The sequence below is a fragment of the Rhyacophila brunnea genome, unplaced genomic scaffold, assembly GCF_057557595.1.
Source record: "Rhyacophila brunnea isolate RB1 unplaced genomic scaffold, BYU_Rbru_1.0 scaffold_14, whole genome shotgun sequence".
Lineage (NCBI taxonomy): Eukaryota > Metazoa > Arthropoda > Insecta > Trichoptera > Rhyacophilidae > Rhyacophila > Rhyacophila brunnea.
Genome location: NW_028232796.1, coordinates 33,480,383 through 33,507,296, shown reverse-complemented (window position 1 = coordinate 33,507,296; position 26,914 = coordinate 33,480,383). Strand labels below are relative to the sequence as shown.

At 35.3% G+C, this 26,914-nt stretch overlaps 2 protein-coding genes across 3 annotated transcripts in view; one reads left to right on the top strand and one right to left on the bottom strand.

Annotated features, from left to right (window-relative positions):
* Nucleotides 1-3,838: 3,838 nt before the first annotated feature.
* LOC147075888 (PRADC1-like protein) lies at nucleotides 3,839-18,149 on the bottom strand. The gene is made up of 5 exons (XM_085942217.1): nucleotides 17,981-18,149; nucleotides 13,681-13,817; nucleotides 12,086-12,201; nucleotides 10,011-10,142; nucleotides 3,839-6,281 (listed from the first exon to the last, which is right to left on the bottom strand). The coding sequence occupies exons 1-5, from the start codon at nucleotides 18,111-18,113 to the stop codon at nucleotides 6,110-6,112; spliced, it is 690 nt and encodes a 229-aa protein (XP_085798343.1). The 5' UTR covers nucleotides 18,114-18,149; the 3' UTR covers nucleotides 3,839-6,109.
* Nucleotides 18,150-19,816: 1,667 nt separating this feature from the next.
* Dcr-2 (Endoribonuclease Dcr-2) overlaps nucleotides 19,817-26,914 on the top strand; it is a 71,380-nt gene continuing 64,282 nt past the window's right edge. For both annotated transcript variants that reach the window (XM_085942210.1, XM_085942209.1), the window contains exons 1-3: nucleotides 19,817-19,866; nucleotides 23,915-24,272; nucleotides 25,929-26,106. In XM_085942210.1, coding sequence (XP_085798336.1) covers nucleotides 23,943-24,272; nucleotides 25,929-26,106 — 508 coding nt within the window. In that variant the 5' untranslated portion in view covers nucleotides 19,817-19,866; nucleotides 23,915-23,942. The remainder of the gene's footprint in view (nucleotides 19,867-23,914; nucleotides 24,273-25,928; nucleotides 26,107-26,914) is intronic.

The window sequence follows — 26,914 nt, the reverse complement described above, 5'->3', positions numbered from 1 at the left end:
ATTTACCATTATAATTTGCCTACTGAGGGATAATATTTGGCATATCATTCAGTTGTTTTATAGTTTTATATTGTAATGAGCTTAGTTGCAAATAAGAACAGAGGACAACTTATGTTGATATATATAATAAAATTTCACTGGGTGACTTCACTAATTTTAATGGCAGTTATTCAGTGTTGCCATCTGAACACGTAAATTATAATAGTAAATAGGTATACTACCTACTGTATTGTAATATAGATACGTGTGGGGCAACCTGGCATGGAAATGTGCATGTTGGATATAACACAGAAAGAACACTAAAAAACACATTGGATAAGGCAGCAAATAAATGTGTGCAATGCGATCAGGGAACACAAAAATAATAAATGTTACCTTCTGGATATGGTTGTAAGGTACGATTCTCATGTGTGGAGAAATTTGGGATAAATTTAAACAAGTGTTAAAAAAATGTTATTTCCAATATATGCCTGTATCATGCATAATATGCATTAAACTTTGTCACATAAACAAAACGCACATTTAATATGGATAATATTTGAAGACATTTAGGGGGCCATTATACTTCTTTCATTTGCTGGCATAAATCAAAACTGCCATCAAAGTATTGGGTCTATGTTGACTATCTGCTATTAATCTGTTCTGTTAATGTGATAGATATTTTATCAAACTGATGACAATGGGCTGAATATGTAGTACACAAGAGGCACTAAGAGTCACCTTAAAAGTTGGATCATTTAATTGATTAATTTCATCGGAAATATGTGGGAAGGAGTGGAAGAAACTATGGGGAGGCCTTCATTTTGGAGTGGATTGATCATTTATCATGATCAGTTTCTTTTAAATCCAATATACATAATATAATTATCATGGATGGTACGAAAAAAATAGCTGAAAGTAAACCACGGAACATTGTAACAAAAAAAAAATATTTGCCAAAAATATATAATATTCAAGCATCAAACTAACTAGGTATAATATATTAATTTAAGTTATAAATATAGGAATTAATGGAATAAAAACGTTTAAGTTATGCAACAGTGTATTAATTTGAATTTTATAGATACCAAAATCAATTTAATAATTCTATATGCTAACATAAGTAGCTATTAGATGCTTAAAGAACAGTAATCAATATAATAATATTTAATAGGATATTACATTAAGTAAATAAATCATTGGTTATGGAAATAAATATTATTTTACGCACATCATAATTGATATATAATTAATTAATTCAGTTGATAGGGTCAGAGGGATTTTTTATTACATTGTAATACTTCACTATTTTTAATAGGTGTTTAATGTATAGATGAAAGGAAATTTCTTAAAACACAAAATGGATTCTATAGTACTTCTTGTCAAAGTTTAATGGCACCTGGAAAATTTATTTGACGCTCCGTTCTCATACTTAAATTATCAATATCAATATAAAATATAATTGATACAAGTAATTACAGGTAAGTATGTAAATAAAAAGAAGTGATAAACAGATCCGTCATTTTATTTCTTATTCACAAACATTCGTACTAACGTAGAGAATTTAATTTTTTTTATATTTAACAATTCAACTAAACAATTTCTTCCCATTTAGCTGAAAGGTTTTGACGGTTTCGCATTAGAGCCTATCAGAGGAACATCCATTTGTCGTAAAAACAAAATTTGTTACTACAACCTCCACTCTGTGGAGGCACATATTATGATCCTCAAAGATTCGAACATGGTGAAATAAAAGTAGTAGTTATAGCAAAATTCCTTAAAACAAAGTATGTTAAGCGAGTCAAGTGTTCTAAAATCATTCTGGAGCCGCTATCAAATATTAAAGCTTATAATATGATTCTCTAGGTTTTACTAACCGCTGTATAACTTACTGGTATTCGTATGTGTGAAATACAGAAGAAAAAATTACCTATACAGAATGAAGTGTATTGATTTGATTTTAACATAATTCATCCAATTACTATTTAAATCACATGTCTAAATTATTGATTTCATGAACCAGGATCAGTGTTGACAACAACATGCCAGATGGGGTATCAAAACAAGCTATTTGGCAGGAAAAAATGCTAGATTTTGTGAAAATAAAATTGCAAGAAAATTTACTTATTCTACCTAGAACGAAGTCAATACATTTGCTTTCACATATCGAAAAAATATCAATACGTGTAAAAACCACACATTTTAACAGAAATATATTTCAAAATTGACAACAAATACTTATATTGTGTCAACGGCGTTCAAGTTTCGTTTCATGTTTGAAGACGAGAGCTTCTTTCTTGTAGGACAGACATAGATAATTAAAAAACATACCTTATAAATTAATAATTATTGTTAAATTAGTATTTTATATGCGTGGAGATTTGGAATATTATAAAAAACGTAAAATAACACATGAAATTGTTTCATCATGTTTTATTTCTATTGAAAATAGGTACCGACCTACCTGCATTGAGTATCTGATAGTCCGAAATTTGATGCGCATGAAAATAAATAAATTAAATATCTAGCGTTTTTTAACACATTTAAAGCTGTTGGAGGCATCAAAAAACGCTAGTAAAAACGCCACAAGCCAGATACGTTTTTTGAAAGCTAGAAAAACACTAAATTGGCAACGCTGGCCAGGATGCTACTAATCTTTGACTGGTACTATATATTGTGTTTCCTTATTAGTAATTTTAGGTCAGTATAAAATAGGTTTTAGATCAAGTTTGTGACCTTCACTTTTCTAATAAAGTATTGTAAAAAATCAGTACAATATAAGCTTATAAATTTCACATAAAAAATCATTGAGAAATATCACTCACTATAAAATAACATAATAGTTACAATTTATTGGTCGAATCATAATTATACTATAATTATTAGATATTATACAATATAAAAAACTTTACAAAAAGATATGTACAGAAATTGCTTTACGGTTTTAAATAACATGTGATTGTAAAAATATGAATATACATAATATAATATCGATCATCGGATGAAAAACAGTCCATGAATAGTGTAACGCTTCAGACAGACATGAGACAAACAATATACTTAAGAGCATACTTCAGTGAAACGGCAAATAATTTTCAACTACAGGTGCGACGAAATTTCAGACTCGCTGCCAATCGGAGAGCGAAAGTCGAGCTGTGAACACGTCAATTTGTTTTGTGATGGCGTCGGGGGAATTAATTCTTAAATCATGTAAAGATGACTAAAAAACGTTACCCATTTACTTGAAAAAGAAAACATGTCAATGAATATATTATTATTATTATTACTAATAGAACAACAAACATAACATTAAATGGACGCATGTTGAATTTTTATGACAAATTATGTTTTGTTCTGCACGTGTCGTTTGCACAATCTTTGCGTCGCGTAGTCACGATCGTTTTAGACCGTGCCCCAGCTGAAGTATAGCCTTAACACAGAAGTTTCCAATCGGATGTTAATTAAGAGAACAGTGTCAACCCCCCAGAGATGTTGAAAGAAACCGTCTTCTATAGAGATGGACATTACTTTCTCCATATTTATGTACATGTCGATTCGTAGACCCTAAGGCTAAGGCCATATAGCAGGTGCTTCGCTAGTGCTAAGCTAGGTGCTATGCTTGTCTACTAAAAACACTACTGCTACATTGCACGACATTTGGGAGCGCTCAAATCAACAACGATGATGTCACTCTCAAAACTAACCAGAAAGCTAATTCTCACAGAGAATTTAAGTTTAAAATTTCTAAAGTCTCAAATTCGAACTTGTTGGGTGCATAATGTCAAGTCATCTCGAAGCAACTCTTGAAGAGTTTCAACTTCTCTACAAAGAATTTCGGAAATACGATGAAATTTTTTTTAGTTATTTGAGGATGAAACAGGAAACATTTGACTTATTGTTGGGCAAATTAAGAGACATTACAAAAGGTTGATACGCATTTCAGATGTTCTATAACACCCGAGGAACAACTTGTAACATTAAGGTAAGGTGAAACAATTTTGAAAAGTATTTATCTATTCTTAGTTTTTTTTATTATGTCTCTTTGCCTCACAATATTTTTTCCTCCATGGGCACACTACAGCCCAAAATCACCCATGCGTCATTATTCATAACCTCAAAATATATAGTGTTTGACGATTTTCATACTGAAGAAACATCTTCCATCTTGCAAAATCACTAGGTGACACAATAAAATTAATCAACACGTTTGTTCGCCGGGAGACTCACTAGGTGACTAATAATCACGTATCGAGGCGCGAAGCGTGCAGTGTGGCCATTGCGATAGTATAGTGTGCATCCGTTCACTAGGATATGTCACCTAGCACGTAGCCACCAAGCAAGGCACCTGCCTATGTGGCCTTAGTCTAATAGTAACACCTCTTGACTGTAGTATTTTTATTGTTTATAAAGAATAATGATCTATTATTAGGTTGACAATTTATTATAATAATATGCTATCGAGTGTATTGTTATTCTGACACTTCAACTATTCATAATTTGTTTATTGTATTTTTTGTGACCTCTGACTAAATAGGTAGGTAATGGAGTTTTTACCTACTTTATTGTATTGATTTACTATATAAGGTAGAGTTAAGAGTGTTCGTTGTCAGTGTGTGTTTACCTTTGGTGAGTGTACACGACGCCTGAAGATGCCGAAAGGCGAAACCCGGGTCGCAAAAAACGACTTAGATGGAATAGTAGAGCTTGTATCCATTAGAATTTAAATATAAAGTGTTTGAATTTATGAATTATTGGGTAAGGTGACTTCACTGTTACTAACAGAATCACTGCTATCTGTTGGCTCATTGGAATCTATTTTTTTATGCCACTTTAACAAGGAACCTATCTAATGACACATGCTTTTACCTGCTTTTGAGGATTGACGAGAGCGAGAGAGAGATAACGAAGAACCATCGGCTCAATTGTGGCCATGTGACACTAGGCAGACAACGTATATATCGTCACCGTTCAGGCAAAAGTCACCAACCCTAAAAACATAGTTTTGAGATATCGCAATTTGAAAGTTTGAAAATGCAGGAAAAATCAGATTTAAATGTTTTTAAGGTTTTATCTACATTACATTATTTTCTCATGTGTTCTTAATAATTTCTTTAAGGTACTTTTACTTTTTGATACTAATTAAAACATCTAGAAGGTTTTGAAGGAGGTAAGGTAGCTCAATTATGGTTTGGTGACTTTTGCTTGTTAATAATCTGACCAAAGCGATCTTATTATAACAAGCTAAGGTAAACTATTCCTGTTTGGTTATTTTTGCGTATTTCAGACAAGTGTTAGAAGTTTTCAAATGACAAATCAGTAAAACTCACCATCCATAGTATAGTGACTTTTGCTTGTATATTTATAATGAAGGATTTACTTTTTTAGAGTCAATAATGTCTATTCAGCTATAATGACTTTTGCTTGTTAAGATTTTATCGAAAGTCATTTAGTGGTAGCTAATGTAGGTACCGTGGTGACTTTTTCATCTTAAAGAACATAATTTTACGCTTCGTGTGACATACTCAACTCAAAACTGCCATTTTCAGGGTTGGTGACTTTTGCCTGAACGGTGACGATATGTACTACTCAAATTGAAGACCTTACTTGTTTATCAAGTTAAAATTTATTAAAATAATTTACTTGTTTTACAAAAAACTTGCAATCCAAGATTTTACCAAGAAATCCATGCACGTGTAAACGGGGTATTAATTCGGAAACACTGGCTGAATCTACCAACAAATAAATACACGTTATCTGTAACGGATTTCTTAACATGATCTATTTGAAAAATATATTTTGTTTGTATTTCATTTCTTTATTTTGCGGGTGCACTTGTTGAGAATCCCTGGTGTAATATATTTAAATTCTACATACTTCACAATGACTTCACTGTTTATATGAGCACTTTATCAATGTATATTTGTTTATCCATTCATATCTATATGAAGCTTAAGACCTTTTAGTTTTAACTAGATACTTGACTGACTAGAATTAACCAATTAAATTCAATATGGATAAATTAATACATACAATGTGACCTAAACACTAAATTGGCATACATATGAAATAACAATAAATCAACATAAAACTATGGACGTATCAAAACAATTATAGTTCGCCTTTAACAGGTTCACCATGTTATCCAAGGAGGTTGGTTCATCTCGTGTATTGGCACATAGGTCAGATTGATTGGGAGGTTGATGATGGCGTACGTCATGTGCAAACTTCTCAACGTTCGGAGAATCTCCATGCCGCTCCGGCCGAGTAGGAAGCCGGCAGGTATATCAGCATCTCTGCTACTCCTGGAAGGAAAAATCGACATGATATCATTAAAATTGTAATTGATTTAAGTTTTGTACAAATCCGTTTGACGTTATGCGCACTCACCAATGGTAAATGCACACTGACAATGAATACAGCCAATTCCCATTTTTACAATAAATTTATCATCACTATCATCAACTGTGGTCAATCCGCTGCTGGATGAAGACCTCCTCTAGCTCCCTTCACTATCCTCAGTCCTTAGTTCGCTGCCATGTACATTTATCCCCTGTGGATTGTTGGTGCTTCTTGGGTACCATTGTATGACGGAATTTGTCCAGCGGCTGTCCACTCGCCGGGCGACATGTCCAGCTTCATCGCATACTCTTGTCTGCTTCTTTATCCATTAGTTTACTTTGTGATCTTTACCATTATGCCCAAGATAACACTACCGTCGTAATTCATAATTCAGTGGCACAGCATAAATAGTAAAATCAAATAGTAAAATAGTAAAGCATAAATACATTGAAAAACAACAAGCAAATTGGAGCCAGCTGCAAATTCGTATCGGCAACTCACCAATAATAAGGTGAATGTGCTAGCCTCTATCGCTAGTGTAATAAAAAAATAATAGCATATAGACTGCTGACTTGATAATTACTTTTTAATTACCACATTTAAATAGCATGCTAATTATATCGAATGGCCACCTAATCGTTACGCACTGGGTGCGTCTTTAGCGTCCAATGTATTAAAGAAAATGAATTTGTCTACATGATTTATATTTAAGTATGACTCCATAGATGTGGGTAAGCCCCATACCGCGGATACCAGTGGTGAAGAATGAAAACAAATACGTATGACTGAAAAAGTTTAGTGTGCAATATTTATGGTGGATCTTAATACTTTGGACGCTGAAGACGCGCATACGCGTAATTACCAGGCGGCCGATCGATGTAATTAACGTGCATTTTAAAGGGGGCAATTAAAATCTCATTATATAGTTAGCAGCGAATGCGTTAACAGCCTACCTCCACCGTTCGCTATTGGCGGATACATCACGAGTATTATAACCTGGCCTGCTGCTTCTACAAACTAACCGGATTCCGGCATCATAAATAATAAAAAAGCATTTAATCGGCAGAGTTTCATAGATGCATGACTTGGCTAAACGGCAAGAATTCTTGGAGGCGCATGATGTCTATACGATCCAAGGAGCAAATATATACAAAAAAGATATATAGGTACATACTCACAAAGGCAGTTTCTTGGCCTTGGGACGGGCTGGAAAATTTTCTACGCATTTAGCCCAAACTTAATTATACATATGGCATTGAAAAAAATATGTTGACACTAAAATGAATGAATCCTTTGTCAAATATTTTAACAGTTGGCGATTGATAAAAACACGGAAATATTGCGTTCGATCATTCAACAGTTTGAAATTTCTGTGATACAAATATTTGGAATTTATATGTTGAATAATATACATCCGTGTATAGCGTGAGTATGTCGATAAGTTTAAAAACATCAATATTCTCAGGGCATCTATTTGTATGTTTGACTTTCTGTGGTATATCAGATTACAATAATATGTTTTGGGATGTTTTTAAATCTTAGTAAAATTTTTGTAAATTCTCAACAAACCGATATTTAAAAACATTCCTGATTTTCTACAGAAAACCAACCTTACAAATAGCTGCCCTGAGAATTGATGTTTTTAGACTTACATTATATTATACGTCATGTTATGTATTATTTTTAACACTACAGCGACGGGCAAAACATCGAGAGCGTCGACAGCTTCAAATACCTTGGGGGTACACATCACGGGAGATGGCATTTTGCAGAGAGAGCTCGCTATCCAAATGGGAATGGCTGGAGCAACATTCAACTCGATGCGGAGTGTCTAGGGCTCACGATTGTACTCAGTCAAAACCAAATGTCGCCTATTCGACGCTTCCATTCTGACGGTGCTGCTTTACGGTAGCGAATCATGGCACCATACGAAGGCTCAGAGCAATCGTATACTGAGCTTCGAAAACAGATATTTGCGACGGATACTAGGTGTGCGGTGGTATGACTTTAGGAGCAACGAGGAGATAAGGGAAAGCACCAAGCAGCCTCTCATTACGCTGAGAGTGAAAAGCAACGTTCCCTCTAATTTTCCTATTGTGTGTGCGGATGATCAACGCATCTGAGCAGTGGCGTAACTACGGTTAGTGTCACCCGTCAGTGACGTGCCATCACCCGGTGTGGTAAAATTATACCCCCCCCCCCACCCCCACAAACAACACACATACAATTTTTCATTAAAACTTATATTTTTAAGGTATTTATTAATTTCAGTGATTTTATATAATAATAACACTAACAACGATAATTTTTGAAGTAAGTAAATAAAAAAATTGGAAATAAGAAAAGAAATATTCATTGATAAAATATATTAAATACCTACTAAACTTGCGGAATGTTTTTTTTATATTCATATTAAATCTATATAACTATTTGTATGTTGGGTTGTTTTTGTTCAATATAAACACTTTTACGCAAAGTAAACATTTATAAAAAGTGTGTTTCTTTTCACCTTGACGAATGGAGTGATGCAACAAACATTTTTCTTATTAATTTTTCAACTACATAAAAAAATTCTTTCTTCGAATTTTGTCGCATTTCTATTGTAGCTTTCGGGAATATCTGTGTATTTAGATACATGATTATCAATATCTTGTACACAAAGCATAGAAGCATTTATGATGGTTTCGTGCGTTCGAGCAAAACTGAAATCTGGCAAAGGAAACTTTCTTTTACAATATTTTTGTGACGACTATGCGGGGGATGAAAATATGTGTGCGGACACATTTTGGTACAGGGAACATTGGTGAAGAGGTGACGTTGGACCTGGCTCGGCCACGTGATGCGGATGCCAGAAGAGAACCTCAACTTGGCTTGCCTGTTCTTCAAGCCGACCGGATTTTGGCGTCCTGGAGGGCCGCGAAATACTATCTATAGTGTATACGGCGGAGCTACGGGATGCTGGTTTGACCTGGAACGAAGCAAGAAGACTGGCAAGGGACAGGGATTCTTGGAGGCGCCACATGGTGTCCATATGCTCCGACTAAGGGGCAGACATTGAAGAAGAAAAAAGAAGAATAGAAGAGAAACAATCACAAGCACCCAGGTTTTGATAAAATCACATAAATATATTGTGATATCACAGAAGATCGAACTCAGGGCCCCCGAATGAAAGCCCAGTGTCTTACACACTGAACTACATGTGTTGTGCACAATTTATACTAATAATAAAATTGAAGTATCAGTTTGTGATTATGAAACATTTTCCTTTTGATTTTGACTATGCTGAAGCAGAAAATAGGTTTTTTTTTTATTTTTGTCTGTTGCGTTATAACTCAAAAACTACTGGACCAGTATTAATGAAACTTGCGCAGCAAATAGACTATATTATTGGTACCAATTTAACCATATAGTTTCATCTCAGTATCTGAATAGGTTCTTTAAAATCAAGATAAAACTTGTCGAAAATAATGCACTTGCAAAAATTTTTTATGAGTAGGTAAAAAATGGTCAGATAGCAGCAATGAGGTGGAGAGGTGACGTGCAGGTAGAAAACGCTTACGTTGAACCGTTATCGATTGCACAGGCAGCAGAGTGTAATTCCGACGTATGTGTTCTACTTTTTCTTTCTGTATTTTACATGGACTAAGTCACGGGCGATAACTACTTTGAAATAAACAACACAGCACACTTACTTGTCGTCTATCATTTCAATGAAATGCTCGATCGCAGAATCCAGCGACGAAATGGTTTCCACTTCAGTTATTATCACAGCCCTGGCTCCAGCTTTTTCTGCCACTAGAGTTTTGTGAAGAAACGAGCATTCCCTGAAATGAAAATATGTACATTGTACACTTAAAACAATATAAACGGTTTCATCTGCTTTAACTGATCACGTTGTGGAACTTTAACAGTACTCCAGCACAATAATGTGAATGTTTTGGTTATATTATAATATATTTGGTCAACCGTAAGTGAAATTGTCAATGTATGTAGTTAATTAAGAAAATAATACCATCCATTCGTAACGTAATCGTGGACGTGCAAGCAGAAGTCATTAAATCCAATTTTGCCTAAATTGACATTTTAATGTCATTATACAGATAAAGTAAAGCCTCTTAACTGACACAAGTCACTAACTTCACTTATTTACAATTTTTAAAATATCTCCGATTTTATATTATCATTATCTCAAAGTAACTAACGAGGTACTGACTTTCGTTTGTTTAAAATAATTGTGAAATTCGATGCGGCAATCAAGAATCATAGCGTAGTGTAGTTTGAATTTTGACAACTATTTTAAGAATACAAAAATCACTAAACATTGATTATTTCAAAACGTTGATTCGGGAGTTAGTGATTTCTGCTTGCACACCCATGATATGCTTGTATTTATCTTAATAATAACTGCAGATTTACTAATAATTTATGAAATTGACTGTTTCAATGGCTAAACTGGGCAGGCCATGTCCAGCGCATGCTTGAGTCACGGATACCGAAGAAGATCCTTGAAGGAAACACAGGGGGGAAAAGGCCAGTGGAAATGCCACGCACACTATGGGGTGACAACATTGCAAATGATGCCAACCAGATGCTAAAAATCATCAACTGGAAAAGACGTGCGGAGGACCGTTCCGGCTGGAGGACGGCGGTGGAGGAGGCCAGGGCTCGACTTGAGCTGTAGTGCCATCGAAGAAGAAGAAGAAGACTGTTTCAATGAATCCAAAATTACATTGAAATGCTTGCAGATTTGCTAAAAACGAATCCATAATGCAAAATGTTTCTCAGCTAATTGAAACGTTACGGTGTGAACATACTTTTACTTCTTTCCTTGACATTTCGGACTCGTTGTAGAGACCATTCTCAATTAATTATGTGGTAGTGTACAATTAGGTGAATGAACGCGAACACTGCTTTAAGGAATGCGTGTCGGAAAGCGTAAGATTAACTGACAGTGAACCTTGAAATACATCTAAACCCTGACAATATTAATAGGGATGACAAGCTACGTTTGAAAATTTCAAGGCTTTTGGCTCTTTCAGGAAAATTCAATGTCCAGTCTGAAATATCTAGTCTCAATTTAAAGAATAACTAGCACCATTTTTTAAATACAATATAACAAATAACAGTGAAAGTCGCTATCGCTTCAAATTGTTGTCTAAATAAATTTAATTTATTAGAGTTCTTTTCCCTCTGTCACCTGCAACGATTGCATATCATTTTCAGGTGGCATAACGAATGAGAATCAATTTGTCAATATACCAAAAAATGAATTGGTTGAGCTTTTTAAGTGGACTGTAATTATTTTAAGGGATGATGAGGAGGTCGGATCTAGAGGTGGGGGCGATGGAACAGAATGCCAGACACTGACCTTTGTGATGATGTTTGATGGCTCCGTGGTATGGTTTTAACTGTCACTCAGGCGGTACCGTTGTTTTGGGTCACCCGGTTCGTACAATGACACACTTTGAGGCACAGTTTTATGGATTATATGTGAGGGTATATGAATGATGATGATAGATTATGAATAAGTCTGTATCTATTGAGTCAATCATTTAAGCGACAGAAAGCTATTAGAAACCTGCACGCGTCCGCTATTGAGATGCAACTGAATGTCTCTTTGCAACACGGTCTTTCATGACGCATAATTGCTTATACATTGTCTGGTGACAATAACACTGGGGATTAGGAGGTGGGTGATGAGATAGGGAATGGAATGGGAATATAAATGGCCCAAACATGAATATTTAGAAATAAGTTTAGCACATACCCTCTTTCGGCGAAAGCGACATTTCCTTCGATTTCGTCAGCATTCTCCGGAGCCTCGCATCCGTTCAGAGGATTCATCGGGACAAGCTTAGTTTTGGGCAACCAGAAACTTGAATTCTGAAAGAAATCATCGCCATAATATTATAACCATGTAATTCATAGTCCATTACGGTGACGTGATTGGGATGAAAAGATTTTTGGGGTGTGGAAGAGAGAAGGTCGTAGTCGTTTGGATGTTTTGGGGAGAGAGTTTATTTATCGTTACAAGAATAAATACAATGATAAAGATAACAGAGTGATGTTATAATTGCGGGTATGGATGTACTGATGAGATTGACTATATTATTGAAATAACTGGCGATGCACCGACATGTTAATATAACCATGAGGACTCGAGTGGAATGACGGTTGACTGTGTCAAGTGACCGGACTCGAGATGAGTAGTGATCCGAGTAATGGACTTGAGTGGAGTGAGGATTTATGGATTGTCCTATTTGCTATTTATACAAATGCAGTTCACGCAGTATAAGAGACATTCTCGCAATTAAACAAATCATAATAAACCCTACTGATTTAGTTATGATTGAGGAAATGTTGACCATCGCTTCTGCTCCATTGTTTTGTTTTGACAACAAAACATACATACATGCTACAGACTTGAAATTCATGACAAATTAGGTAAAGCAATTCCATAGAGTAGAAGTTGTCTTTGATACTTTTGTACGAGGAATGTGTGTGCATCAGGTCAACTCAGGGACGTCAGATGTCCACCACAATATCATGGATTTTCGCAATCATTTCTGGTGTGATGACTTCAATCGGGCATCCTGAACGTTTGACATCACTTGTGTTTGAACGCCCACAATGAAAATCTATAAACCATTTGTGAATAATTTTAATCGAAGGCGAATAGTCCCCGTTATATTTTTCAAGCTTTGTTTTGGTTTGCGTAATGGTTTTTCCACATAAAAATAATGTTTTATCAACACCTAAAATTCACTTTATTCCATGTTTACAAAAATACAAGAGGTTGTCTGCTTTTAATAGCAGCTGTTAAAAATAAATTAAATGACAAATCTGCCTGAAAATTTTAATTTAGCCTAGTAACTGATGATACTTGACATTTTATGTTATGTGATATTTGCGATTGTGACTTTATTTCTTAGAATGTTACCTGACCGCGTTTGTCAATATTATACCTGAATATTTTTCATCCAAGAAATGAATATTTCATGATCATATTATATACGGTATATTATTAATAGCATGAAACATATTATTGTAAACATTGTTGTTTGAAGTTAAGAATAAAGCCATATTTTGGTTCATTAATAATTGACCGTGATTCTTTTGTCGATACATACATACATTATAACATTAATATAATTAATCCTTTGCACGCGGACGGCACACCCGTTTGTGCCCTCAGTAATTGGCCATTCGATATAATTAGCATGTTATTTAAATGTGGTAATTATTAAATAGTAATTAAATGCAACGCGGCGAAAATGAAGGTGAAATACATTCGGTAATATTTCCATTGGGTTAATCTACGATTCACCTTAAAACATAATTAAATAATAAATATCATCTTACAAATGGAGCCCCAAAATCTTTAGCAGGTCGTATCCTATAAGTGTATTCCAAGTCGGAAGGTTCAATAATCTCAAAGAAGATGTCACCGCCAATCACGTCGGCACTTGAAATTCCTTCAAACATATGCAGGTTGCCAGCTATAAAAATAAAATAAAAAAACAATATACAGTAATATACCTACTTTTTTTTTTCTTTTCGCCATGTCCGATCCTAATAGGATCATATGGGCATATGGGCATCTACAGAGTAGAGGTTTGTATTAACAGATTTTGTTTTTTACGAGAAATGGATGTCAACCACTTGCTCAACCTATTACGTCCATACCCTGACTCACACACAAATTGAAAAACAATATGTGTACTTGCCAGACCCAGGATTCGAACCTGGGACCCACGGCGTGATAGTCCAAGGCTTAAGCCGCGCGGCCACCGTGGATATACCTACCACAACCCAAGATAAACTACGATTTTCATATTAGGTAGTAAACTAATTTACGTAATAAAATAACACATACAATCAATTATCTGGAGCCCTTATGAATAAACTTCCTACAAACTTATTTTAGAGTGTGTCCAAAAGAAATTTCTATGTCTTTATTTTAACAAATTTAACAATAATTATTTCGTTCCATAATTCGTCAAATGATTATTTTCGAACTGCCTTTCTCCAAAGCATGCTCGTTTTTGACTCTCTTGAAAATCATAGGTCACTTCTGCTCGTAATACATTTTTGCCTGCTATGGATGGTTTCCAATCCTAACATCCTGAAGAATTTGAATTTATATTTACTAATAATAAATACTACGTGATCAACCTTTTTACACCTGCAGACCACTGAAAATAGGAGAAACATTTTGCGGACCGCCAACACAGACCTGGTTTTGTTTATTTTTTAAATTCCATAATACAAAAAATAATTACTAAATAAAGGTAATTAAATAATCAGAAGTCAATCTTTAAATAGATATTTAATACCTAATAGAAATTCTGGAATTTCGAGAAATGGTTTAAATGCGAAATCTATTGCTACTTCTTTGCTATAATATTTGATATCCATGTCTTCAGCGTTGTTTCGGAGAGACAAAGCGTAGGCATTTCGACGCCAAAAATTCGCAGACCACCAGTTGAGAAACACTGGTCTACAAATGACCTTTTTTGGATCAGAACCATTTCCACATGTCAGGCTTATCAGGCACCACTAGTGTACCACAGGCACCACAAATTTTATTTTATTGTTATCACTATTTATGGTCTTTTTCTTCTCTTTCCTGAGGGTAATGTTTGCGTTTGTATTTTTATGTAACTCAAGTTAGTGATTACAGCTAGTACATAGGTATTTTTATAATTAAAAGTCATGTTGTGAATGTCCTGAATTCTAATTTATTAGATACTCAATGTTTTCTTTAACAATAAAACAAAAAAAATGTCTACTACTATAAAATAAACTGGGTAAGCTTGGCTGGAAAAATAAAGAAAAATAATAGGCTTCAAACGAAGATAAGCTATCATTTTAAATGGTAATAAGCCAATGTATGCTAACAATGCTAAATTTACTAAGTAGGCCATGGCTAGCGCACATCACTGGTACTCAAGATAGTTCTTATAGGAAAGCCCAGGGAAAAAGAAATCAAGAATGACACAATGCTCCTGTTCAAGACTAGAGAAGGGCGCAAATAACTAGGTCATCTGGAGGAGGAGACTAATAGGCCATTCATGGACTGAAACCATATGCGGTTTCGATCTATGTGCCATACTAAGCTTATCTTTTCTGTACATGGAAATATATTTTCACAAAGTATATTATAAGCATCTGATCGTATCCGTTTATATCATACACTTACACTTACAAATTTAGTGAAAATATATTTTCATGAACAAAAATCATAAGTTTAGTATGGCACACAGATCTAAACCGCATACGGTTTCAGTCCATGGATGGCCTCTAACACTCCAATTGAGCAGAGAATGCTCTAAATTAGTCTAAATAATAGCGTTACAAATTTTATACCCCTCGACAATTTTCGATAAACTTTATTAATTTTTTTGTACATTATTTACGTTAATTACTCACTGAATATTATATTTTTAATATCCCTTTAACCGAGCATAACAAACAAAAGTTTTGGTCATCATTTTTAACTGTTCTTTAAATCAAAAGGAAATGATTATTTTAGTTAACACTAATTTAAAACCTATCTAAACTCAATTTTGTTGATTTTTTAACACTTTCACTTTGTTTATACACTATAATTTTTGTTATAAATTGAATTAACAATAACTGATATAAGTAAAATATTCCCATTCTAATATCGACATTTTTTCACATTTTACATTGATGTGTCCAAAGTGAAACTAAAGTTTCACCACCATAATATCTGACATACATAGATAATGTTCCATTTTTCTCGTTGCTCTATGAAAAAAAAAATAATAAAAATAGTTTAAACAAGATTTTCTTCTCTTTTCTCATAGCGGGTGGTATCCAAGAGACACTAAATAGCCACGGGGACGCACTAAAACCCACTGGGTTGATGAACTCATAAAAATCGGTGAATGAACATCGCAGTGACGAACTAGGGTCTTAAAAGAGAGGAATGAGTTAGAGGAGGCCTTCACTCCAATAGTGGATCGATTCAGTAATCCATAGTCCACCTAAACTCACTCTCATGTAAGTGTAATATATCAATTTCCAAAGCGGTTTGATTGGACATAGTTATAGCCTTCTCAATTGGCACTAGTAATGGCAGGTTAGTTCTGCACCTCGTTAGAACAAACAACGGATGCCACCGATTTCTAAGATAATTATCAGAGACACACAAGTCAATACTAACAAGAATAGTAGAGTTTCCATTTATGCCACATACAAGTCGGAAAAAATATATAGCTAAATAAAGATCTCTTCCAAACTTCAAACTACAACTTTAAATCTAGATCTAGACCCAATTAACACAATGTTACATGATTACGAAAAAAATATGGTATGAAGTTAATAGCACACCCGGCTTAGGGCACAAACACACGGCATTGCAATCGACGTGCATAGACGCAGGTCTTACTTGATTCCAATGATTGCATTGGTCGAATGCAGTGCCGTGTGTCTGCACCCTTAAGGCGATACTTCAGTGAAACGGCAAATAATTTTCAACTATGGGCACGATGAAATTTTGGACTCGCTGACAGTCTGAGAGCGAACGTCGAGATGTGAATACGTCAATTTGTTTTGTGATGGCGACGGGGGTATTAATTCCTAAATCGTGTAAAGATGACTAAAAACGTTACCCATTTACTTTAAAAAGAAAACATGTCAATGAATATATTATTAATGTTACTAATAGAACAATAAATAGAACATTAAATGAACGCATGTTGGATTTATATGACAAATTATATTTCGTTCGGCATGCGTCATTTGCACCCGCGACCCGCAAGCCGCGCATCGCCTAGCCACGATCTTTTTAGACCATGCCTCAACTCAGGTATAGCCTTAATCAAGCGTATCCCGTCACCCTACATTTGGTGTGAAGCAACAGTATTTTTTTACGACTGGGAATGTCTCAGTAGTATTTTCTTGAAGACTATGTAGTCACCATGCACTCAATGGTTCTTTGACTGAATTTACACAATTTTAAGGTAAGAATACCCATGGGAGAGAGGAGTACATAGAAGCAATTCAATAATTCAAATTTTCTAAATGCATCAAAATCGCCCTTTGATCGGACAATCCGATGGATCCAGCATCTGGTTGAACCGATTTGACATGCTCTTCCCTTTACACATTTTAGGTTATTGGCAGAGAATGTGGTTTACATCCTATATTACTCCGCCACATGGACATGTTGAACGGGTAACAAGACCATGCTCATAGAGCCTGCCAGCGAATGATGTTTAATGGGTAATTGACTGGTGTAATGGTCCGGAGTCTAAGCGGTTATCTCCATTCGCCATTTGATATTTGGAAAACAAACGTAAATTTTTTTTTGTATAACTGGATGCATCCCATTTTTTTGCCATGTGCAAAATACCGTGTGTTTTACTATCACTGCTGTCAAAACTGTGACTGCGACTTTATTTCCCGAACTTTTGGCGCCTGCATTAGGTTTTCATCGTGTATAATAAATAACTTTTTCATCTATTCCCAATATTTTGAGTTTGTTATAGATTTCACTGTTTAGAGAGACTCCTTCCGCGAAGAAAAGTTGAATTAGCTCAATAGTAAAAATATTTTTTTAAAAAATAGGTACGTAAACCGTCTAGAAATGGTTAGAAGAAAAACAAATTATTGACAAGGAAAGGTAACTTACCGCCCGTTAATGTGGAAGGTATCTGACAACTGATGAAGAGTACAATTGACAGGAGTGATTTAATTTTGTATATTTCACGTAAGGTAGTCATAATTCCTTCGACTTGTTTGACTTTTACGGAGAGAACCGTCATCAGCTGCCATATTATTTTGTACAGCCAGAGACAATCGTGAATTTTGACAGATAAGAGACGTATGCATAAGTGTTGCTATAAAACTGTGGTAAAAAATATCCTAAAGTGTAAAGAAAAAAAGTTTCCAAAAAGACGGTAAAGTCATTTAGAGAACATTATTTGTTTTCGATTTGAAACCCCTTTGTCTCAAAATAAATTAAGAGATCTGTTATAATAGCTGCAGTTTACTTTTACAATTGTCTATATTTATAAATCGGGGATTTATTATTTTCCTGTGTAGTATAAAAATGTTGCAAGATTAAGAAATAATCCATACGAATTAGTAATTTTAAAGTAGTTCACAAACTTATCTGTAGAATGGCCAAAAATGGAACTACGAACTACCATAGGACGCCATTTTGAAAATGTCATTCGAATGTCAGATTTTGTCCAGTTACGAGTCTTGATTGGGAAGTTTACGACAGTGGTACTCTCATTACAACTTTTGACAGCAATGGCGATTTTTCATTAAGTAGGTAGGTTGACGATTCGGTCGCTTCATTAGAAAATATCAACGTCTCAGTTTAAAGAAATCATAAGGGGGCCTCCAAAAATTTTTAGTGCTTCAGCTACTCCCTACGCATTTAAAATCATCGCTGTTTCAGTGTAGGTTTAATAAAAATGCTCCAATCTTCAGTTGATGATAATGTACGTCACTTTTTTCTTCTTGGTTCCTTATTCATTGTTACGTAATTCCACCGAACTTTAATATTTCGTCAATCCAGCGTACTTTTGGACGGCTTTCCAGCTATCTTATACTCTCGGGTACCACTGGATCGTCGAATTCGCCCAGTGACTGCCTTATGACTCATATCAGCTATATGCGCGGCCCATCACCATGTAAGACATTTGACATAGGTACTTCATTCGCTAAGTCGTATACTCTCTGCCTAACGTCTACGAAATAATATCAATCTTCAAAACACACAAAACACCAAAAAACCCCTTTTATCAATACCTAATAATAATTATTAACGCTTATCATACCTCTTATTTTCCTTCAAACAAACATCAAAGATTTTAACGCACACTCGATCTCAATGCATCGGTTGGGCCCTGGATACCATAGCCCCAACAACGGGGGGTCTTACAGGGCTCTACCCTAGGGGCCCCGGCGTGGCGGGTCAATCAGATATGTGACATAAACATATATTATCACAAATTTGCTCTAATAGTAAAAAAAGTAGCCTGCAGCCCTATTTCACGAGGGGGTTATTAAAATTTTAAAAATGAGGTTGTAAGTTGCAATTTTTGATTGTTTTGTGTTGATACTCGACAACTCCATAATTAAAGTAAATGTATTAAAAGTACAAAAAACGCTAAAAATAAACTGAAGGCCCTTACTTTTACCTTTAGCACAATTTTGAAAACGCTTATGTTGTGCATCACACATGCTATTAAACTTAGCGATAGGTAGGGGAGCCGCCAATGATTCTGGTCGGGGTCGGTCTCGATACAAGAAAAATGTATTTTACAATTTGTCGAGCAGACATTTCAATTATCTCTTTAATATAAGGTGAGATTTAAAAACACCAACTTACTGAATTTTAAAAATAACCATTTTTCTATATCGCTACCGTCCAACTATCGTCGTTGAATTTTTGGAAATTCTATCATATGGAAACCTTTATCACTATAACTGGCGACATTAAATCTCGATTGTCAGTGTCAGTTTTGAAGTTTGTTTACGTTCACTTGTTACATTCGAGAAAAGGTAATTTCATTATGATATCTTTTAAATTATTGCGCAATCGTAAATGTATCGGAACTCAGAAGCGTCGGCAGTTGAAGTGCTCAGTTAATTAAAAATATTTTCTCTTATATTTAAGAAGAAATATATGATTTTTTATTGAAATAAGACTAATTCGAAGTGACATTTTTAGGTTAGTATTTTGACGCTTTGTACTTATATTAAACATTATGCACGTATTATTAATTGCCTAATAAAACTGTGATACGTACGTGATGTGAAAACCCTTTGTTCATGTTTCATCCGGGTATGTCGCTTCTAATTTCTTTTCTGTTATCAATACATACATTTTCATTTTATAAATTATGGGTTAGATATATTTTTTCTAAAATTCCTACCTTGTTTTAAATCATCATAAGCAGTCAATCGACGGTGAGGCTTTGCAGTATCTGGAGCCTAAATATTTTTATCACCAAGCCAGATTAAAGGAACGTCAAAATATTACAATTGTAAATATCAGTATCTCTTTTTAGCATAAATTGGGTATGCGCTAATATTTATACTCGTGACTGTTCGCCTCTTAATTTTTCACTGTATCTTTTGACTTATTTTTCTTTTAAAAGCCTACCTGAGTAGGTATATGTTCTAAATTTGAAAATTTGTTTATTGTTTGAAATATCGTAAATTTTAAAATAAGAACAGTAATAGTTATAGGTAAATCATTCTACAGTGGCACCATAGGCGATTCGCGCGTATATCGAATTGCTTGCGACAATGCCTGTTTCAATGCTAGTAAACAATACCACTACAACTGCAAGCTGCATTTGCCGTACCCATGGTGCGACTGTAAAACGATTTTCCTATACTTACCTATTACCTACTTATGCGTCAATGACATTAAGCTACTTTACGAGCTGCTTGTTGGCGAATTTATAATCTGCCTGTAAAGTCGCCCAGTGTCATCATCGAACAAGCTAACAAGCAGATTGTAAACAATCTAACGAGAAAAGTTGAAAGCCGGTCAACTTTACACGCTACACGCCGGCGTGTGGGCCTACTGCGTCGTAGAGTAGTAGTGACTTCCCGGTAAAAAACGAACTACATTCTGTCAAAATAGTCGCTAGCTTGTTGGCTTCTCAGCGAATGGAAAGTTTTGTGTGTCATCATCACAATCGCAGTAGCTGAATTGCCCGCTTTTAAATTTGCCAACAAACAGCTCGTAAAGTAGCTCAATGTAATTGAATGCAAAAAAACATGACATGACAAAAATGACAAATGACAAATGACATGCTGAACAAAACTGAAAAAACCTTGTTATGCTTCAATTGCATTGAGCTACTTTACGAGCTGTTGGCGAATTTAAAAGCGGGCGATTCAGCTACCGCGATTGTGATGATGACACACAAAACTTTTCATTCGCTGAGAAGCCAACAATCTAGCGACTATTTTGCCAGAACGTAGATCGTTTTTTACCGGGAGGTCGCACACGCAGTAGGCCCACACGCCGGCGTATAGCGTGTAAAGTTGACCGGCTTTCAACTTTTCTCGGTAGATTGTTTACAATCTGCTTGTTAGCTTGTTCGATGATGACACCAGGCGACTTAACAGGCAGATTGTAAATTTGCCAATAAACAACTCGTAAAGTAGCTCAATGTCATTGACGCTTTAGGGTATTGATGGGTAAGTTAAGAAAATTTCCACACATGATTCTAAAAGGAAAAACTACAAATTGCAACTCAGGTAAGCTAGTAAATATCCCTAATATCATTTTGTGATCCAGAAAGGAAAATTTAAATCTTTGGCAGCTGGGAAAAGCGTAAAAAGCTTTCGAATCTTGTGAGGTAAAAATTCACAATAATTGTTGATCAGAAAAAAGTTAAATAAAGCACTAATATATTTTGTATATACAATATTAGTCATGGGAAATGAGTCACTTTCATTAGAACATAAATCTTCCCATCAATTAGAACAGGTCTGGGCAAACTTTTTGGGTGAAGGGCTACCTGTCATTTTCTTCTTCTTCTTCGACCATGTCCGATCCTAATAGGATCATATGGGCCTCCACAGAGTAGAGGTTTGTCCTGTCATTAGGAATATAAAATGAACGGTGGCGGGCTGCAAGTAAAATACTATTTTTAGATATACAGTATTCTCTCGGTAATCCGCCACCGAAAAACCAGACAAGTGTCCAATTAGTGAAAACGGCGGATTATAGTGCATAAATATCTACAAAATATTGTAAAAATTAAGACAGGTATTTCGTACAAATAGTTTTTATTGAGAAATTTGTACTAGCAACTTACGGTTTTTTATAATCAAAATCAATTATGTATTAAATTATACATATTAACCGGTTAAGTGCCCAAAGCGTCTTTGGACGCCCTAATTACACCAATTCTTAAGTTAATTACTATCAATTAACTAATTGCGGCATAGAAAGGATTAATTATAAACTATGTTTATTAACTACATACATATTTATAACAGTAAATCACTTAACACAACCACTTGTTCCGTGTTGTTTGTTTTTCTGAATATTGTTGGAAGATTGTGTCATCTCAATTATTTATGCAGCGTGAGGAATGTGTTGACGGTAGCATTATTTTCCTCTGCTCATTTACTTGTAACGCATCAGTCCCGGTTAGTGCATCTTCTGATTTGATCGGTTGACAATTATTATTGCCTTCATCCTTAGAATCCAAGCCTCTTGATGTATTTATTTACGAGCTCGTCTTCAGTCGGAAGTGGCACATACCCCTCAGAACTTTCTGCTATCCGTTCATCTAAAACATTTCGCATTAGCTCTGAGTTTTCAGTCGCTCTCTGAATCAATTCTTCTAATGGAACTACGTCTTCCGGTTCCCAGGTTTCATCATCTTGATTCATGGAGGGCCACAGTTTTTTTCACGATTACATTATTGCTCGTCCCGGTAGGTTGTTACATGCCTCATCTACATTAAGTACGACAATGGACAGCTAATATAGGCACGCGACGGACTATTGAATTTTACATATGAATACCGGCGAATTATAGAGCTTGATTTTGTGTTTTCACACTTTTTTTTTGTGGATTATAGTAATTGTCAGATAATCGAGCGGCTGATTACTGAGAGAGTACTGTACTACATTATTTATTTAATGAAAAAAGAATTTCAACATACGCAGATTGTGCAAACAACGCGTGCGGAACAAAACATAATTTGTCCTAAAAATTCAACATGCGTCCATTTAATGTTATGTTTATTGTTATATTAGTAATAATATATTCATTGACATGTTTTCTTTTTCGAGTAAATGCGTAACATTTTTTAGTCATCTTTGTATCTCCGTTTCCACCCCAACTTTTTTCATTGACGGGTTCGAAAATACTACGCCGTTATGCCTATATTTATGGCGGCCCTCGCAGTTAGTGGGTAAGACGCTGGCCTTTCACCAGGGAGCTCCGGGTTCAATTCCCGATGAGGTCACTATATAATTATGTGATTTTCTCAAAGCCTGGGAGTTTGTGATTGTTTCACTTCTATTACTAACTACACTACTGTCATTGAGGCCAATGGCCAAAAAATGTATTTGTAAAAGAATATGTATGTAATATATACATAAATATCGTGTCTGGAAACTTGTACGTATGCAGTTCGCCGTAACACACTTCACCATGAAATGTTGTATCGGAAATATATGGCCGTATATTAAAGACCGTCCAACGTCTTTGGGTCATATAGTACTGACATAAATTCGTGTCTAAATAAAACACGGTTCTTGTCGGTTTACACATTACAGGAAGCCAGCAGCAAACAAATTTTGAAAATAGCCGATATACTGGATTATTTGTTAGGTTAGGTTTTCATTCTTGAATTCATAAATTTTGCCATGGAATTGAATTAATGTTCATATTGAATCTAATAAAATTGGAGACCATAATATAGTATACGGTCATCTCTTTCCGATACGAAGGTCACGGCGAACTGTGCTACGGTGAAATGTTTTATGTACAATTTACTTGTAACCTACAAATCAAATAATTCTACAAAATATTCCACAATTTAAAAATATTGTCTTTTTATTTACACAGGTCCCCCAGAGCTGTTTCACAATTAAAAATGGGGTCACCGGACATGACGCCTCGGTCATACCAGATACATCTGGAAAAATGTGCCCTCGAGCAGAATACCATCATCTATCTGCCGACGGGCTCAGGAAAAACATTCATAGCTGTCCAGTTAATAAAGAGGCTCCAGGAGGCGGTGATGCCCAGCTTTTCGGAGGGCGGCAAGAGGACTTTCTACCTGGTGAACACTGTCACTCTGGTGGAACAGCAAACCGAGGTCCTCTCCAATCTCACCTCGCTCTCAATCAACGGGTACAGCAGCGAAGACAAGACTGACCTCTGGTGCCATAGCGATTGGATTACACAGCTCAATCAAATCCAGGTAAAGGCGAAGATGTTGAAAGGACACTACTAATAAACTGGAATTACCAACCGTTTATAGGCGATGCATCCCTGGGAGTAAGGCCAATGGCTTAATTAATGAGTGATTTCTCATTGCACGTTCATTTTTAGCAAGCTTAATACTTTTATGCTATGAGACAGCAGCGAGGGGTGGAAGTAGGCTGTTAACATTCAACATAAATAGTGCACACTAAACTTTGTCAGTCATACTTACTAACTAAGAATACAATTTGCAGTTTACAATTAAACCATGCCTAAATGAAACCATAATAGTTTAGTACACACTTTTCAGTCATACTTATTTGTTTTCGTTGAATTAAGAATACATATTACAGATGGTGTTAGTTAAGTTAGTTTTTTTAAATTCATTAAGTCCTGTCTAAACCAAACCATATTCTTAATACTATCGATCGAAGGTACTTGATGGAATTTAAATTCTAATGGATTTAAATTTTGTACTATTCCATTTGAGTAGGAATAGTAAAAAAATTAAATCCATTAGAAATCAAACCATATTTAATAAAAAATATTCTTATATCTATAAAATATCTAAAACTAAGTATAACTAAATTTACTTAAGTGGAATATATCGATGATATGATGCCGATGATATCGACATCATTGCCATATCAGAATTGGCACTGAAAAAGGCATCCACAGCACTAGAAGCCTCTGCCAAAAGAATGGGTTTACAAATAAATGAGGCAAAAACTGAATACATGCCTGTCTATGTCACACCACGAGAAGTCGCACCAAAGTTAGATATTGGTGCATACAAGTTTGATACGGTCGACAGTTTCATATACCTTGGATCTCTTGTAACTCGACATAATGATATTACAGAAGAAATCAACAAGAGAATCATGTCTGCGAATAAATGCTACTTTGGTCTGTTAAGACATTTTAAGTCCCGCTTACTATCTCGCCGAACTAAAAGCACTCTTTACAAGACACTTGTAAAGCCAGTGCTCACCTACGCATCGAAAACCTGGACATTAACTCTGCGAAATGAACGAGCCCTAAACATCTTTGAAAGAAAAATTCTCCGCCGTATATATGGACCGATCAGGGATGGCACCAATTGGAGAAGAAGATATAATGCTGAGCTCTACGGGCTGTACGAAGATTGCAGCGCAGTTCAATCAATTAAGATAGGGAGACTGCGATGGCTAGGTCATGTGCACGGTATGAATGACAATGAATCGGCAAAGAGAGTGATGTCCAGTAATCCAATAAGACGTAGAAGAAGAGAGAGGCCAAAGATTCGCTGGTTAGATGGAGCTGCCAGTGACTGCCGTATTCTGGGGGTAGCAAATTGGAAAGCGGTCACACTGGATAGGGACTGGTGGAGGGAGCTGTTGGAGGAGGCCAGGACCCACACCGGGTTGTCGCGCCCCTGATGATGATGATGATGGAATATATCGGTGCCCGAAACAATTTAGTTGTACACATCCTGTTGATTCAGATAGCCATAAGTATTATTATTTAAAAACTTATCTCATTAGCAATTTTTTCTCCATAATAATGACAACACAGGGTATATTTTTTGACATGACACACGTTACATTGTAACAACATCCAGTTTCCTATGATTGGGTAATTGGACCAAATTTAAAACGTTTAACTGCTGTTTCAGGTTCTAGTGATGACATCACAGATTCTCCTGGATCTTGTGCAGCATAACTACATATCTCTGTCACAAATAAACCTGATGATCTTTGACGAGTGCCACCACGCTGTCTCCTCGCACCCCATGAGGCAGATTATGAAGAGGTTCGAGGACGTCCCCAATGACATGAAACCTAGAATATTAGGTAATCTGAATCCTTAATTATCTATTGGGTAACCATTGAATAACTCGTCATCTAGTCAAGTTAAAAAAAAAAAAAAATTTATTATTCTACTTAGTAAAGACACTAATAAGTACCTCACTTTACAGCCAAGATACGTTCTTTTAAAGTTTGCCGCAAAGCAGAATGCCATATAACGAATTATATATTTCCATACATCTAAAATTTGGTTCCAATGCGGGCCATGAATTTCTATGAAAAAATAAAACCTTAGAAATATATTAAAAGTATGTCTTGAAGATTTGTCTATCGGTTAAGAATGTCATGATTACAAGAGATGGCAGTATATTGTGTACTATATAATAATTTATGTAAAACAACATACCGGGGCTGGTGTAGTGAGTGTAAAGTACAGAGTGTATACATGCTCATTTTCTATGGCCGGCCTTGCATGGACGGATTTGTAGATCGCATAAACGCGCTTGTGGTATACATCCGGTTAAGTGATTAAAATTACATTTTATTTATTTTACAAAAAATAATGCACTCTTTATCAGGATCAATTTGTAGTTGATATCTTGTTTGGATTGAATATGCACAATACACGAATCCTCCGAGGTTAACTTTTATCGCTTATCAAATTTTTTGATGTGGGTGGCTCATAACTCGTTATTTTTCTGCATTCATTCAAATGTTTCCATCTCCAAATATTTATTTCCCTGAATATTTTTTTTCATATATGGCTAATAGATGCTGTAGATGCGGCGCGTCCCTAGATTATTATAACCATAAAAAATATTTCATTCATTCATTTAATAATAATATGTATGTC